Source organism: Elephas maximus, chromosome 12 (genome assembly GCF_024166365.1).
Source record: "Elephas maximus indicus isolate mEleMax1 chromosome 12, mEleMax1 primary haplotype, whole genome shotgun sequence".
Lineage (NCBI taxonomy): Eukaryota > Metazoa > Chordata > Mammalia > Proboscidea > Elephantidae > Elephas > Elephas maximus.
This window is the reverse complement of record NC_064830.1, coordinates 101,131,172-101,144,125: the sequence shown is the minus strand read 5'-3', so window position 1 is coordinate 101,144,125 and position 12,954 is coordinate 101,131,172. Positions and strand designations below refer to the sequence as shown.

The 12,954-nt window shown below is 47.1% G+C and overlaps 1 protein-coding gene across 4 annotated transcripts in view; it reads left to right on the top strand.

Moving 5' to 3' along the window:
* USP42 (ubiquitin specific peptidase 42) overlaps window positions 1–12,954 on the top strand; it is a 59,067-nt gene that overhangs the window by 44,745 nt on the left and 1,368 nt on the right. For 3 of the 4 annotated variants that reach the window (XM_049905142.1, XM_049905143.1, XM_049905145.1), the window contains exons 13-16: window positions 1,403–2,116; window positions 2,233–2,327; window positions 4,192–5,685; window positions 6,750–9,327. In XM_049905142.1, the coding sequence (XP_049761099.1) occupies window positions 1,403–2,116; window positions 2,233–2,327; window positions 4,192–5,685; window positions 6,750–7,125 (2,679 nt within the window). In that variant the 3' untranslated portion in view covers window positions 7,126–9,327. Of the gene's footprint in view, window positions 1–1,402; window positions 2,117–2,232; window positions 2,328–4,191; window positions 5,686–6,749; window positions 9,328–12,029; window positions 12,065–12,954 lie in introns of those variants that run through there. The other variant, XM_049905146.1, reaches the window with a different exon arrangement.

Below are 12,954 nucleotides of genomic sequence, written 5' to 3'. Positions count from 1 at the left end.
TCCATGTGTTACAGGGTAGAACTATTCCATAGGATTTTCTTGGCTATAATCTTAAATTGAAGCAGATCGCCAGGGCTTTTCTTTCATGGCCCTGGGTTTGAACTGCCAGCCTTTAAGGTTAGCAGCCCAGCACAACTCAGAGAAGGATGATCAAGGAGAAAGTTTGGGTTTAAGTATATTGAAATGCTAGAGATTTTAGCTTCCACTTTGAACTTTCATTCACTCTATAGATGACATATTTGGGGATTTTTAATTAATGTAATCAATGCTGGACTCCAGGAAAGTGACCCTTTTACAAGGACACTTTCATTTTGTCCATTCAGCCATTTCAGGAATGTGGCATTTTCTGTGTGCTCTTCTGCTGCTTTTGCTCCTGCTCCCTGATGGTCCCATCAGTGTTGCCTGTGTCCCATGAAGTACAAAGTCTGAAGAGAGTGGAGGCCCAACTTAACTAGACTTCCATGTCCAGGTTATTTATAGCCTGTCTGCATTTTGGGATTATCAGCATCAGTCGGGTTGTAGTGTTTTAACAGCTTTCAGCTGGAGTTTAATTTGTTTTGAATTATCAGATGAACTGTCTAGTTGTATGCTGTTTTTCCGTGGACACTGGGTAGTATTTGGATTGGAGTAGGAGTCCCAAATCAAAAGGCTCTGGACGCTGAGCAGGCAGCAGGCTCCTGGATGGGGACCTCCGGACTCCGGCAAACTGGAGAGGGCATGCCTGCCCACGTACGAGGCAGCTGCTATTGTTCTGTCAGGCAGTTGGGCTTTTTACATGAAACAGTCCACTTTTAAGATAGTAACTAACTCAGATATTTAAGAAAACATTGTGAAGACCAAACAAAATCCATCTCTAAACCAGATTTCACTCATGAGCTCCGGTTGCGGCCTCTGGGGTAGAGCTACTGTAGTTGGGCTCTGGAGCGAAACAGCCGCACGAGTAGATCAGAGACACAGTAGAGCAAGGCACAGCCTCTCCTGTTTCTGCCCATCTGACGGCTCTCCAGCCCCCAAGCCAGCAGGAATCACTTCCTCCTAGCACTTCCTTCTGCCTGTGCAGTGGCGGGCTCCCAGGAAACTCGACCAAGGAGGCCATATATAAGGTCTGTTCATCTGCCAGATTCGGGCATAGTGAGGTTGGTTTGGGGTTGTGCCCTAGAACATGCTCTGACAAACGTTTGTCCCTGTTGGTTGGTTAATTGCCCAAAAACCTGACCTGTGAAAGGTATTTGGTGGGCAGAGCCAGATGAAAGAAAGGGGAGGTGTTTCTGGGGGCGTGAAACGTGTTATTTGTGCAAAGAAAAAGCAGACTAAGATGGGAAGGGCTCATGAGCCAGACTGGATTGTCTTTCTGTGACACTGTTGTGGAACCCTCACCTGCCTGTGCTTTTCTTCATTACAGAATCCACCTCACTTAAATGGGACTGGACCTTTGAAAGAAACACCAAGCAGTTCCATGTCAAGTCCTAATGGTAATTCCAGTGTCAACAGGGCTAGTCCTGTTAATGCTTCAACATCTGTTCAAAACTGGTCAGTTAACAGGTCCTCAGTTATACCAGAACATCCCAAGAAACAAAAAATTACTATCAGTATTCACAACAAGTTGCCTGTTCGCCAAAGTCAGTCTCAACCTAACCTTCATAACAACTCTTTGGAGAACTCTTCCAAGCCTGCTCCCTCTTCTACCATTACCAACTCTTCTGCAATACAGTCTACCTCGAACACATCTCCAGTGGCAGTTTCTAGTAAAGTAACAAAACAGATCACCCCTGGTGAATCTTGTCCCAAGCCCGTGATGAATGGCAAGTCCAAGCTGAACTCAAGTGTGCTGGTCCCCTATGGCGCTGAGTCGTCTGAAGAGTCTGACGAGGAGTCCAAGGGGCTAGGCAAAGAAAATGGTCTTGGTACGACCAAGAGCTCTCATTCTCCTGGTCAAGATGCTGAGGACGAAGCTTCCCAGCATGAGCTTCAAGCGCCTATTACCCTAAATGGTGCTAACAGTACGGACAGTGACCCGAAGGAAAACGGTCTGCCCTTTGACGGTGCCAGCTGCCAAGTCCAGCCTGCTGCACACTCAGAAAACCCCTTCTCTAAGGCCAATGGCCTCCCTGTAAAGGTGAGTGAGCTGCAGTGGCAGGCTCTGCTTCAGCTGTCACCTAGCAGTCCACGGGGTGAGGTTTCTGTGGGTGCGGGGTTGGCGATCCGAGCTGAACCTTTGTTCTTTTATCCTAGTTGATCTCTGCGCCTTTGCCACCCCTCCCAGAAGACAAAATCCTGGAGACCTTCAAACTTAGCCACAAAGCAAAAGGCTCAGCGGAAGAAACAAGGTAAAACAAGAAAGACTTACAAAGGAAGCTACACGGCAGGAAATCTCAGTAGTGCCTGTCAGTGTGTCCATGTTTTAACTCTGTAGAAAGTCTTGTAATGAGCCCTTCGATTCCTGGAATGATCTGAACAATATCTATAGAATTTGTTAATTTGTCTTTTAGAAAATTAAGTTGAAAAAATTAGTCAAGTCCATGAGAACAGGACATGTTTGCACTAACATTTTCTTCTGCATAGCCACTCTCTCTCTGGTTAGGCATCCTGTTGGCACATGTGTTCCATAGACACCCAGCACTGTCTCGCTTATCCTTGTAATGACAAACAAATATATAAAGATGCGCCAAAGTTATAGGGCAGGGGCTCTCAGCTATCGAGTAGCAAATGTTTTCTAATGCCCTCTCTGCTATTCTAAAATTAATTTCATAGGTAGAACCTGTTCCCATATTAATTTTTACAAAAATCAGTGTATTGACCTAACTATAATAACGCTGAAAGAAATGAAAGGAATTTATAATAATGTAGCTATTGCAGTATGTAATCAGGTGGGGCTGCACTCCTCCCAGGCAGGGTAGGGCAGGCAGGTGCTCACATTTGCACACAGATCCACCTGCGTGAGGCGGTGTGGAGTGGACTCCGCAGGTGTGCTGGGGACCACGAACAGACTCACCATCAGCAATACCAGCGTTCTAAAGGTGAACGTTTTGGTGAAGTTCTGACCAAATTTTAGTGCCATCATCTCTAGGTTTACACAGTAGATGCGTTCTTGAAAATTTGAGTGTCTCTTAAAATTGTGCAAATAATATAACCAGGTTTTTCATTCACATGAACGTCAGGATGTGTGAGACGTAGGACACTGATTCATGATGGAGGACTGCTCTGTGCTGTGAAGTCCCCCATCATTGTGACAACCCCAAAATGCCTCTCCATTTCCAAAATGGCCCCCAGCAGGTGGGACTGCCCTTACTGAGAACCACTGGAATGAGGCCTAATTATTAAAACAGGGTGTTGCAAATCCTATAGGCGCAGAAGACCGCTCAGTCCCAGCATACCCCAAAGGTAGAATGGTGTCAGTGCTCAGTTGTTCGCATAATGACTCTCCCCTATTTCCTTTCCTGGTCTGGCTCAGTGGTCCTCAGATCTCGTGTGCAGGAGAGCTGGTGCAGATGGTTGTGTAAGCAAACCATGTCTGCTGTGGCCAGGCGCCAGTTGCGTTATGAGCTGGCTGAGATGCTCGCTCCCACACTGTAGGGAACGTCTCTGCATCGACTGCATATGCGTTCAGGCCCCAGATAGATCCACCCTGAACAGTGGAGATCACTGTAGGGTTTTTACTGCTTCCTGGCAGCTTTCATTAATCTTGAGATTATATCAAAAGCTCAGTAGCAATCAAGGACAGGTTCCTTTACTAGAGAAAGTTTTTCTGAGGCTTCAGCGATTCCTCACAATTTATAAGACTCCAGGGAGCTGCTGGCCCTGTTTGCTGGCTCTGAGGCTCCAGGAGACACTCAGAGGAAAAGCGGGAGCATCGTTTAGCTGCCTGGATTGTTTAGACTGAGTCATTAAGGAAAATGAGAACTACGCTTGGGGACAGGAGGAGCCTTGAGCTGCAGAACTGCTCATGCTGGAAGGTGGGATAAGAGGTAGGCTTGATATGAAAGTTTGTATTTTTTTCTAACAAGGGAAAGAGAAAATTCCAAGTTTCCAAGGATGACAAGTCTGATGCCGGGTTTTAGCCAAATATATTTAAAGGTATAAAATATTGGGCAAATGGATATTTTGAAGTATTTGTCCCTGTAAGTTAATGACAGAACCCTGTTAGCTAATCAAGCTAATTATCTTATTTACTTATTTTGGTGGGGGCTGCAGCGCAACTGGAACAGAGAAGAACCCCAAAGAGGATCGCGAAGCCGAACCAGAGGCTGCCAGGAGCACTCTGGATCCCTGCGAGAACCTGGAGACAGTTTCAAGTCTCAGCAGCAAGTTAAAGAAGGCGTTGCTTCCCTCTGAGCCCAGTGTCAAATCTACCAAAGAAGAAGCCTCCGAAAACGGTTGCACAGAACCCGCTGAGTCTTTGCCCAGCACCAACAGTCTCTGTAATGCCAACCAGAGTACCTTAGGGGATGATCCCCTCTCTAAACGGTGTGACCCTGGGAATTTAACCAGCGATCAGATCAAACCATCACAGGATACAAATGGGACGTTAATAGAGAGTCCACAGGGCAGAGCATCGGTGGAAGCAGCGGAGAAGGTGGCTCCAGCTCCCTCAGTAAACTCAGATGGTGAATGTGAGCATAAACTCTTGGTTTACGTCAGTAGGGAGAAATGCCGAGAACTGGAGGACCTTCCTAAAAGCTCAGGCGTGTCCACAGGTGAGCTGCCCTCTCCTCAGTTAGGCCCGATCACAGAAAATCACTCAGATGGGGCCCCTGAGCAAAGTAATGGTGAGAGATGCGAAGAAAATAAGGTCGGGCAGAAAGTTCAGGATCGTTCTCCAGTCAAGGAAAAAATCAGCAGCCTCAGGAAGGTCGATCGAGGACATTACCGGAACCGACGAGAGCGTTCCTCCAGCAGCGAGCGCGCCAGGGAAAGCAGGAGCAAGACCGAGGATCGTTACCACAAGCAGCGGCACCCCTACATCCGGGAGCGGCCCAAGCAGGAGCGCCACAAGCCTGAGCACTGCAACGGGAGTCAGCAGCACCCGGCTCACGGCGAGCGGGGCAGCCCCAGCGAGCACCACTCTCTGGGCCGGTACAGCCACCACCACTCTCGGAACCGGAGCGGGTCAGACCAGGAATGGAGCCGGTACCACCATTCAGAAAGTGAACACTGCTGGGGCCGGGAGAAGTACTACCCTGACAAAACACGATGGGACAAGTGTCGCTACTACCATGACAGATACGCCCCTTACACGGCCTGGGAGGGCAGGGAGTGGAAGCCTTTCCACAGCGACCGGGACTACGACAAAGCGGGTCAGTACAGTAACCGGCCATACAAGGACTACTATAAGGGCAGGAAGGGCTATGAGCTGGCTGCTAAAGACAAGGACCGGCACCACTTCAGCAGCCCCAGGGCAGGCCCGCCCCACTCGCTTCCTCTGTACCCGGAGAAATACCCCCACGAGAAAATTGCACTTGTAGCTGAAGACATCAGTTGTCACCTATCCGATCGATTTCATGAACACGATAACGTAAAGTCACGGAAACGGAGATATGGTAGTGTAGAAATGAATGACAGCAACGTAGAAAGGAAGGCCCGGAGAAGCTTACAGAAAGAGTCCTTCGAGGAGCCTAAAGTGAAAAAGCACAAAAAGTCAAAGAAGAAAAAGAAATCCAAAGACAAACACCGAGATCGGGACTCCAGGTAGGTGTGGGGGCTGCACGTTGGCCTGCGGTCGGGGGAGAAGCGGTGCCCAGGCTGCAAGCTGTTTGCTGCTCAGCCGCCTGCCCTTTCTTCCTCTCTTCTAGCCCGGCCGTGTCATGTTTGTATTAGTTTGATTTGCAGTTCATCTTTGTGGGTTTTGAGATTTCACTGTTTTTGCAGATTTCTAAAACTCACTTGTGCTTTTAAGGTAAATGTTATTTCCCTGGTATATAGTAAAATGCCCGACAACCTCATTTTTCAAAATGGTGTCGCCACCTTTGGCTCGTAGGACTTGTAGGGATACGTGCGTGATGTCCTGTGAATGACAACCAGGGAGTCTTTGTCTTCAGAATTAGCGCCAGTGTCCTTATTCACCTGAGGAGGTTGTACTTTCTCATCTCTTGTTTTCTTCGTGTTCAGTGGCTGTCGGGGTGGGCAGAAGATGGGAGGCCACTCTCCTTTTGACATTTGCCTGCCAGAGTGGGGGTCTGAGACAGGTTGCTCGTTACCTTGGCCTTTGTCTCTTTTTGTCTCCATTTGTCAATTTGAAATCCACTTGGGAAATTGGGCTTTGTATTTTTAAAAATAAATTGTTTCGTGAGTGTCTTGAAAATGACTTAATCCATGATGTGTTGGAGAGGCAAGAACAGAATTACTCTGTAGTTTAGCAGACAGTTCTTAAAATTGAAACCCTGGGAAAAGATGACGAAAAGCCCTGGGTAAATAAACAGTGGTTACCTGAGGGAAAAGGGAATCATGAACACCGCCGCTGCTGTGTGCTGAGACACCTGGCAGGAGCGTTTTTCCTCCTTGAGCCACTAGTTGCGGGAACAGCCAGATTCTCCTGCAGGGTTTTGGCCCCTGCGCAGAGCTCCAGGCGGCCAAGGGAGGAGCCAGTGGTAGAGCCGAAGCTGACGAGTTCATGGCCCTGAACCGAAACAGTTATTGCAATGAAAACAACACGTTTTTAATTAGCGTTTCACCTGTGTTAGACCAACGCGTGGGTCTAACAGCTAGGCAGTTTTGCTTTTCTTACTGTTTTATTCTGGCATATTCTCCTGCAGGCATCAGCAGGATTCAGACCTTTCAGTTGCCTACTCTGATGCTGACCTCCACAGACACAAAAAAAAGAAGAAGAAAAAGAAGAGACATTCAAGAAAATCAGAGGACTTTATTAAAGATTCAGTACTACACTTACCCAAGGCCACTAGCTATGAGACTGTTGACCATATCCGTCGAGCCGAGGGCGGCTTTCCTCTCACCGATGGCCAGCCTCTAGAAGGCATCGGACCTTGCCGCGAGAAAACAAAACATCTAAGGATGGAAAGCAGGGGTGACAAGTGTCATCTCTCTGAGTGTGGCCAGGGTAAGAGGGGACACATACTTGGAATTAAGAACAGAGAAAATACTTTTTTAATAAAAAAAATTTTTAGAAGGTAATTGACATGCAAAAAAAAAAAAAATCCACAAATGGCACGAAAGGGTATACAATTACGAGTAGGTCCCCTGACTGCCCCGTTTCCTCCAGCCCCAACTCTCAGGCGTGGAATGTGGCTCACTTGCATGGTTTGGACATTTGTCACTGACGCCTTAGTATTCACTGGAAGCCCAAGTTATGTACAACCAGCCCGACAGAACCTGGAATCTGGAGCCCCTGGAGTATATGGCTTTGGGTATCTGTGTGTTCGAGTCCTTAAGGTCTGAAAAAACCCCATTGCCGTCAAGTCAATCCCGACTCATAGTGACCCTGTAGGACAGAAACTACCCCACAGGGTTTCCAAAGCTGTAATCTTTATGGAAGCAGACTGCCACATCTTTCTCCCATGGAGTGGCTGGTGGATTCGAACCACCAATCTTCAGTTAGCAGCTGAGCGTTTAACCACTGTGCCACCAGGGCTCCTCCTTTAAGGACTAGAACCCTTCAAACCATTTTTGATAGAAATATTTTTGCTCTCCTGAATCCGTAAACCTCTGGCATTCTGAGTATAATCTCCCTCATAATTTGATGACTTGGGTCATTGGAAACATTAGTTCTAGGCCTTGAGCAGAGTGATGCTCAAGGGTTCTGCCTTGGTGCATTCTTGTGTCTGTTCTGCACAACTCTGTGTCTTCCTTGAACCTAGAAGCCCCTTCTGCTCTCTGAGTGCATGTAAAGTAGCCCTTCTCCCCTTTTCTAATTTGCTTCCAAGAACCTTTGACCCTGGAAAGGGGCACTGAGCCTTATTAGAAAGGCATGGATGTAAATCAGTGGACCTAGAGCGGCCCTGGGGCCAAAGCCTTCCACGGCCTGCCTTTCTAGGTTCTGCAAGTTAAGAATGATTGTAACGTTTTTTATGTGCGTGTTGTACCAATGTACATAACGTATACCATCCCAGTAACTTTTATGTGTATAAGTCCGTGACACGGATTCCATCCTTCATGTTGTCAAACCATTTCTGAATTATTCCATCACCATTAACATAAACCCCCCGTCCCTTAAGCAGAATTTCTCCTTACCCCTTCTCTACCCTGCGTAGTAACCACTAATAAGCTTTGATTTCTATGTATTTGCCTATTTTATATAAGTGAGATCATACAGTGTTTGGCTTTTTGTGACTGCCTGGTTTTACTCAGCATAGTGTTTTCGGTGTCCATGCAGGTTTGTGGCATGAGCAGGACCTCATTTCTCTTTCCAGTTGCACAGTATTCCCCCGTAGGGTAGACCACATTTTGTTTCTCCACTCATCTGTTGATGGGCATTTGGGTTGTTCGCCTTTTGACTGTTGTGAAAGGCACTGCACCGAACACTGGTGTACACATTTTCGTTTGTGTTCCTGCTTTCACATCTTCTGGGTAAATACCTAGGATTGGGATTGCTGGGTAATATGGTAAGTCTGTGTTCAACTTTGTGAGGAAGTGCCAAACTCTTTTCCACAGCACCTGTACCATTTTTCATTCCTGCCAGCAGTGGATGAGGGTTCCAGTTCCTCCATATCCTCACCAACACCTGTTTTTTTCTTTTATCATCACCATTCTAGTGGGGGTGAGGGGGTATCTCACTGTGGTTTTGATGTATATCTCCCTAATGGCTATTTTTTTTTTTTTTAATGGCTAAGGACTGGACACCTTGGTGGCATAGTAGTTAAGTGCTACGGTTGCTGACCAAAGGGTCGGCAGTTCGATTCTGCCAGGCACTCCTGGGAAACTCGGGCAGTTCTACTCTGTCCTATAGGGTTGCTATGAGTCAGAATCGAATTGGCGGCAGTGGGTTTTTTTTTTTTTTGCTTTAATGGCTAAGGAAACCCTGGTGGCATAGTGATTAAGCACTATGGGTGCTAACCCAAGATGTCAGCAGTTTGAATCCACGGGGCACTCCTTGGAAACTCTATGGGGCAGTTTTACTCTGTTCTGTAGGGAGTTGCTAGGAGTTGGAATCAACTTGATGGCAGTAGATTTGGTTTGGCTTGCTTAATAGCTAATTGGAGCCCTGATGGTGCAGTGGTTAAGTGCTCAGGCTACTCATCAAAAGGTGGGCAGTTGGAACCCACCAGCTTCTCCTTGGACACCCTATGGGGCAGTTCTGTGCTTTCCTTTTGGGTTGCTCTGAGTTGGAATTGACTCAGCATCAATGGGTTTGTTTTCGTTTTTTTTAAACGGGTAATGACGCTGAACATCTTTTCATCTGCTTATTGGCTATTTGAATATCCTCTTTGGTGAAATGTCTGTTCAAGTCCTTTGCTCATTTTTTGATTGGGTTGTCTTTTTGTTGTTGGCTGTAATGTTTTAAAATGGTTGGAAAAAATCGAAACGAGAATAATTCATTTCACATGAAATTCAAATTTAAGTGTCCATGAAAAAGTTCTACTGGAGCACAGCCACACTCAGTTGATTTACCTATTGGCTGTGACTGCTTTGGTGTTACAGCGGCCCAGTTGAGGAGTTGTGACAGATTCCATGGCCTGCAAAGCCTGTGGTGGTTACCATCTGCCCCTTTACAGAAGCAGTTTGCGACCCCTGCCCCAGCCCCCGTGGTTCACAGATACAGCGCGCGCTATTATCGCAGGAGCTGATGCACCATCTCAGTTGCTCAGAGCCCTTTTGGGCTTCTTGGTTCCTGACGGTGTCCCGGGCTGATGGTGGTGTTGATGTGTCACGGGGGAGACATGGAAGAGGAGGTACCACTTGGCCCTTCCACTGGCCCACAGTCCATGTTCGACTGTTGATTAAGGGAGGCACACGGGCCCCACAAAATGTTGGTGTGCAGAGAGCCAGAAAACTGTTCTCTTGGGAGGACGATTACAGCCTCTTAGTGTTAGAAGTTTGTGAACAGCAAGTAGCAGATGAAAAATTGCCATTGCCCGCATGAAGTGAAGGTTCGAGTGGTATTTGCTCTGTGTGTGCGTGTTTATCGTGGTGAAAACATATAGGTAGTCCCCACTTCGTGACGGGGTTCCATTCCAGTGACTCTGTTGTAAGTTGGCTCTGATGTAAGTCAAATACCTCATTTTTTGTTTTCATTATTGCGTTTTATTATCAATATCTTTAAAAATCGTAACATTGAACATCTGAGAATGATATCAGCAAATTACACATTCAACATTGTATGTAGTACATATTATGATAAAATGTACAGAAAAAAACACGGTTGTGAGTGAGGTTCATTTTAACTCCAGTACATCGTTAAGTCAGGGACTACCTGTACATAGGAAAAGCTACACCGTCTGAAAACTTCTACATGTACGATTCAGTGACATTGATTACATTCTTCAAGTTGTGTAACCATTCTCCCTATCCTTTCCAAATTGTTCCCCCACCATTAACGTAAACTCACTGCCTCCTAAACAAAAATTTCCCTTCCCCCCGCCCCACGCTTAGTAGCTACTAATAAGCTTTGGTTTCTGTATATTTGCTTATCTGACATAAGCAAGATCATACAATATTTGTTCTTTTGCAACTGATTTATGTCATTCAGCATGATGTTCAAGGTTCATGCATGTAGTGGCATGCATCAGGGCTTCATTTCTCTCTGGCTGAGTAGTCCGTTGTGTGTATGTACCGCAATTTCTTTCTCCACTCAGGCGGTGATGGATATTTAACTTGTTCCCACCTTTCAGCGTTGTGAATAGTGCTGCAGTGAACATGTATCGTGAGTCCCTGCTTTCAGTTCTTTGGGTGCATATATACCTAGGAGTGGAATTGCTGGGTCGTATGGTAGTTCTGTGTTCAACTTTTTTGAGGAACTGCCAAACTTTTGCCCAGCAGCTGCCCTGTTTTACATTACCACCAGCAATGGATGGGGGTTCCAGTTTCTCCACATCCTCACCAACACTTATTTACCCTTTTTTTGTTTTTATTTTTTTAATAATAATCATGTGGTTTTGGTTTGCGTTTTCCTAATTTTTTTTAAGGACGTTGAGCATCTTTTCACGTGCTTGTTGGCTGTTTGAACGTCCTCTTTGGTGAAATGTCTATTCAGGTCCTCTGCCCATTTTTCGATTGGGTTGTTTTGTGTTTTTGTTGTTTAACTTGCCTGTGTTTTAAGAAATTATACACATTTTAAAGCTGGTTTCACATGAACATGTTGGTGACTGGGCTGCAGGGGGTGTGAGGATGGATTCCCTTCTGATGGTGCTGGCGTGTCAGGATTAAGTGTGAGATGGGCTTGTCCTGGGTGCTGGCCAGGGCCTGGAGGGCCGCTGCATAGTTGTCCGGTCATCTGTAAGGATGCGGCCAGGGGCTGCCAGGAGGCAGAGGCTCTGAGGAAAGGAGCTGAGTGCCAGTCCTGGGCTTCCTCACATTTGTAGCCCAGACAAGGGTGTCAGGGCTGCAGAAGGCTTTGTCTGAGCTGTGACCCTGTGCCCTGTCCCTGGTCCAGTTGTACCTGAGGCCTGCCTGGTTGGCAGCCAGGGTGGGGGCCCGAGGGCTGTCCTGTCCATCCTCCCCAGAGGGGACTCTTGACATTGGACGGGGATGAACACCCCTTTCTGACCATCTTCCACGAGTCTCAAGTTCCCCGTCCTGCACTTTGCCCGTTTGGCCTTTCTCATTTGACTCATGGTTTCTGGTTCCGCTCAGCCTAAGATGCTTCTGTCGTGAGAGCTGGTCTGTCTGATGGGGCTGTGGATGGAGCCCGCCCGTGGGGCCCCTCAATACCACATGAACTGTCTCTCGCTTTCAGCAGAGCACTTGGAGAAGTAGCTCCTGACACACCCGTGCCTGTCCTCCTAGAGGCCTGATTTCAGGTGACAAAAGGAGGCTTCAGAGGATAGGGTGCTAATTGTAACCGTTTAAGGCACCTGCAGAGCAGAGGCACTAAACACTGTGCAGAACCCTCATTAAAATGTTTCCCACCCTTTGCTTTCTAGGTGATTGAATGCTCGGCCTCAATTTACTAGTTATGGTAAGCTGTTTTCATATTGTGTTCTATTCACTAGTTATGATAGGATGTTTTCATATTTCGTTTCATAATTGCTGACAGAGCCGGTGAGGGACACAGAGGAGGGAGTGTTAACTTTGAAGAAAATGTCAGGGAGTGCCTTCCTGGTCTCGGCCCCACCCCTGGTAGCTAGGTGATAGGACACCAGGTGTCTGCCATAGCTGGGGTAGGTGCGTCTGGGGAACTTGCTCCCTTAGCTGTTTCCCAGCAAGCTCTGCGCTATCTGCAAATGCTTTTTATGTGAAGTCCAGACACCTGGAGGAGTTAGCCCTCTTTTCCTCAAACTTTCCCAACGTTGTCAGGGAAGATTTATGTCCCTTAGACTTAGTCACTCTGTTTTTCTGTCTCCTTCATTGAAAAAAACGCTGGCAAAGTTCATGGCATCAGAAGTCAATGGGACGGTCATTTGATAAATGGAAAATCCTGTTTCCCCACCCAGGCCTGCCTAATCGGCTGCCCCAAGGGAGGAGCTTGGGTGTCTCCGTTCCTTCTTTCCCTATTCCCTGTGCTTCTGGGATACCTGGTCTGGGAACTGAGGGGTTAGCGCCATTCACATTAGGCTACCTGACCCAGCGCCCAAGCCGGGGACACTGACCCCACACGCCAGACTTAGCAGTCATTCGGAGGCCTGTTGCGACACACCCTTTTCAGGAGGAAATGACTTTGTTTTATTTGACTTGTGGTGTGGGTGCCTCATAAAAAAAAAAAAAAATTATCATAGCAGACGGAAACTCTGACCCTGAGTGTCAAGGTGTTGAAGTAATTTAATCTGGGGTTTTACTCAGTGGCTGGGGGAGATGGCCACTGGTGTTTGTACCCTGTACATGCTGAGGTAAAGGGGACAGTGAGTCATT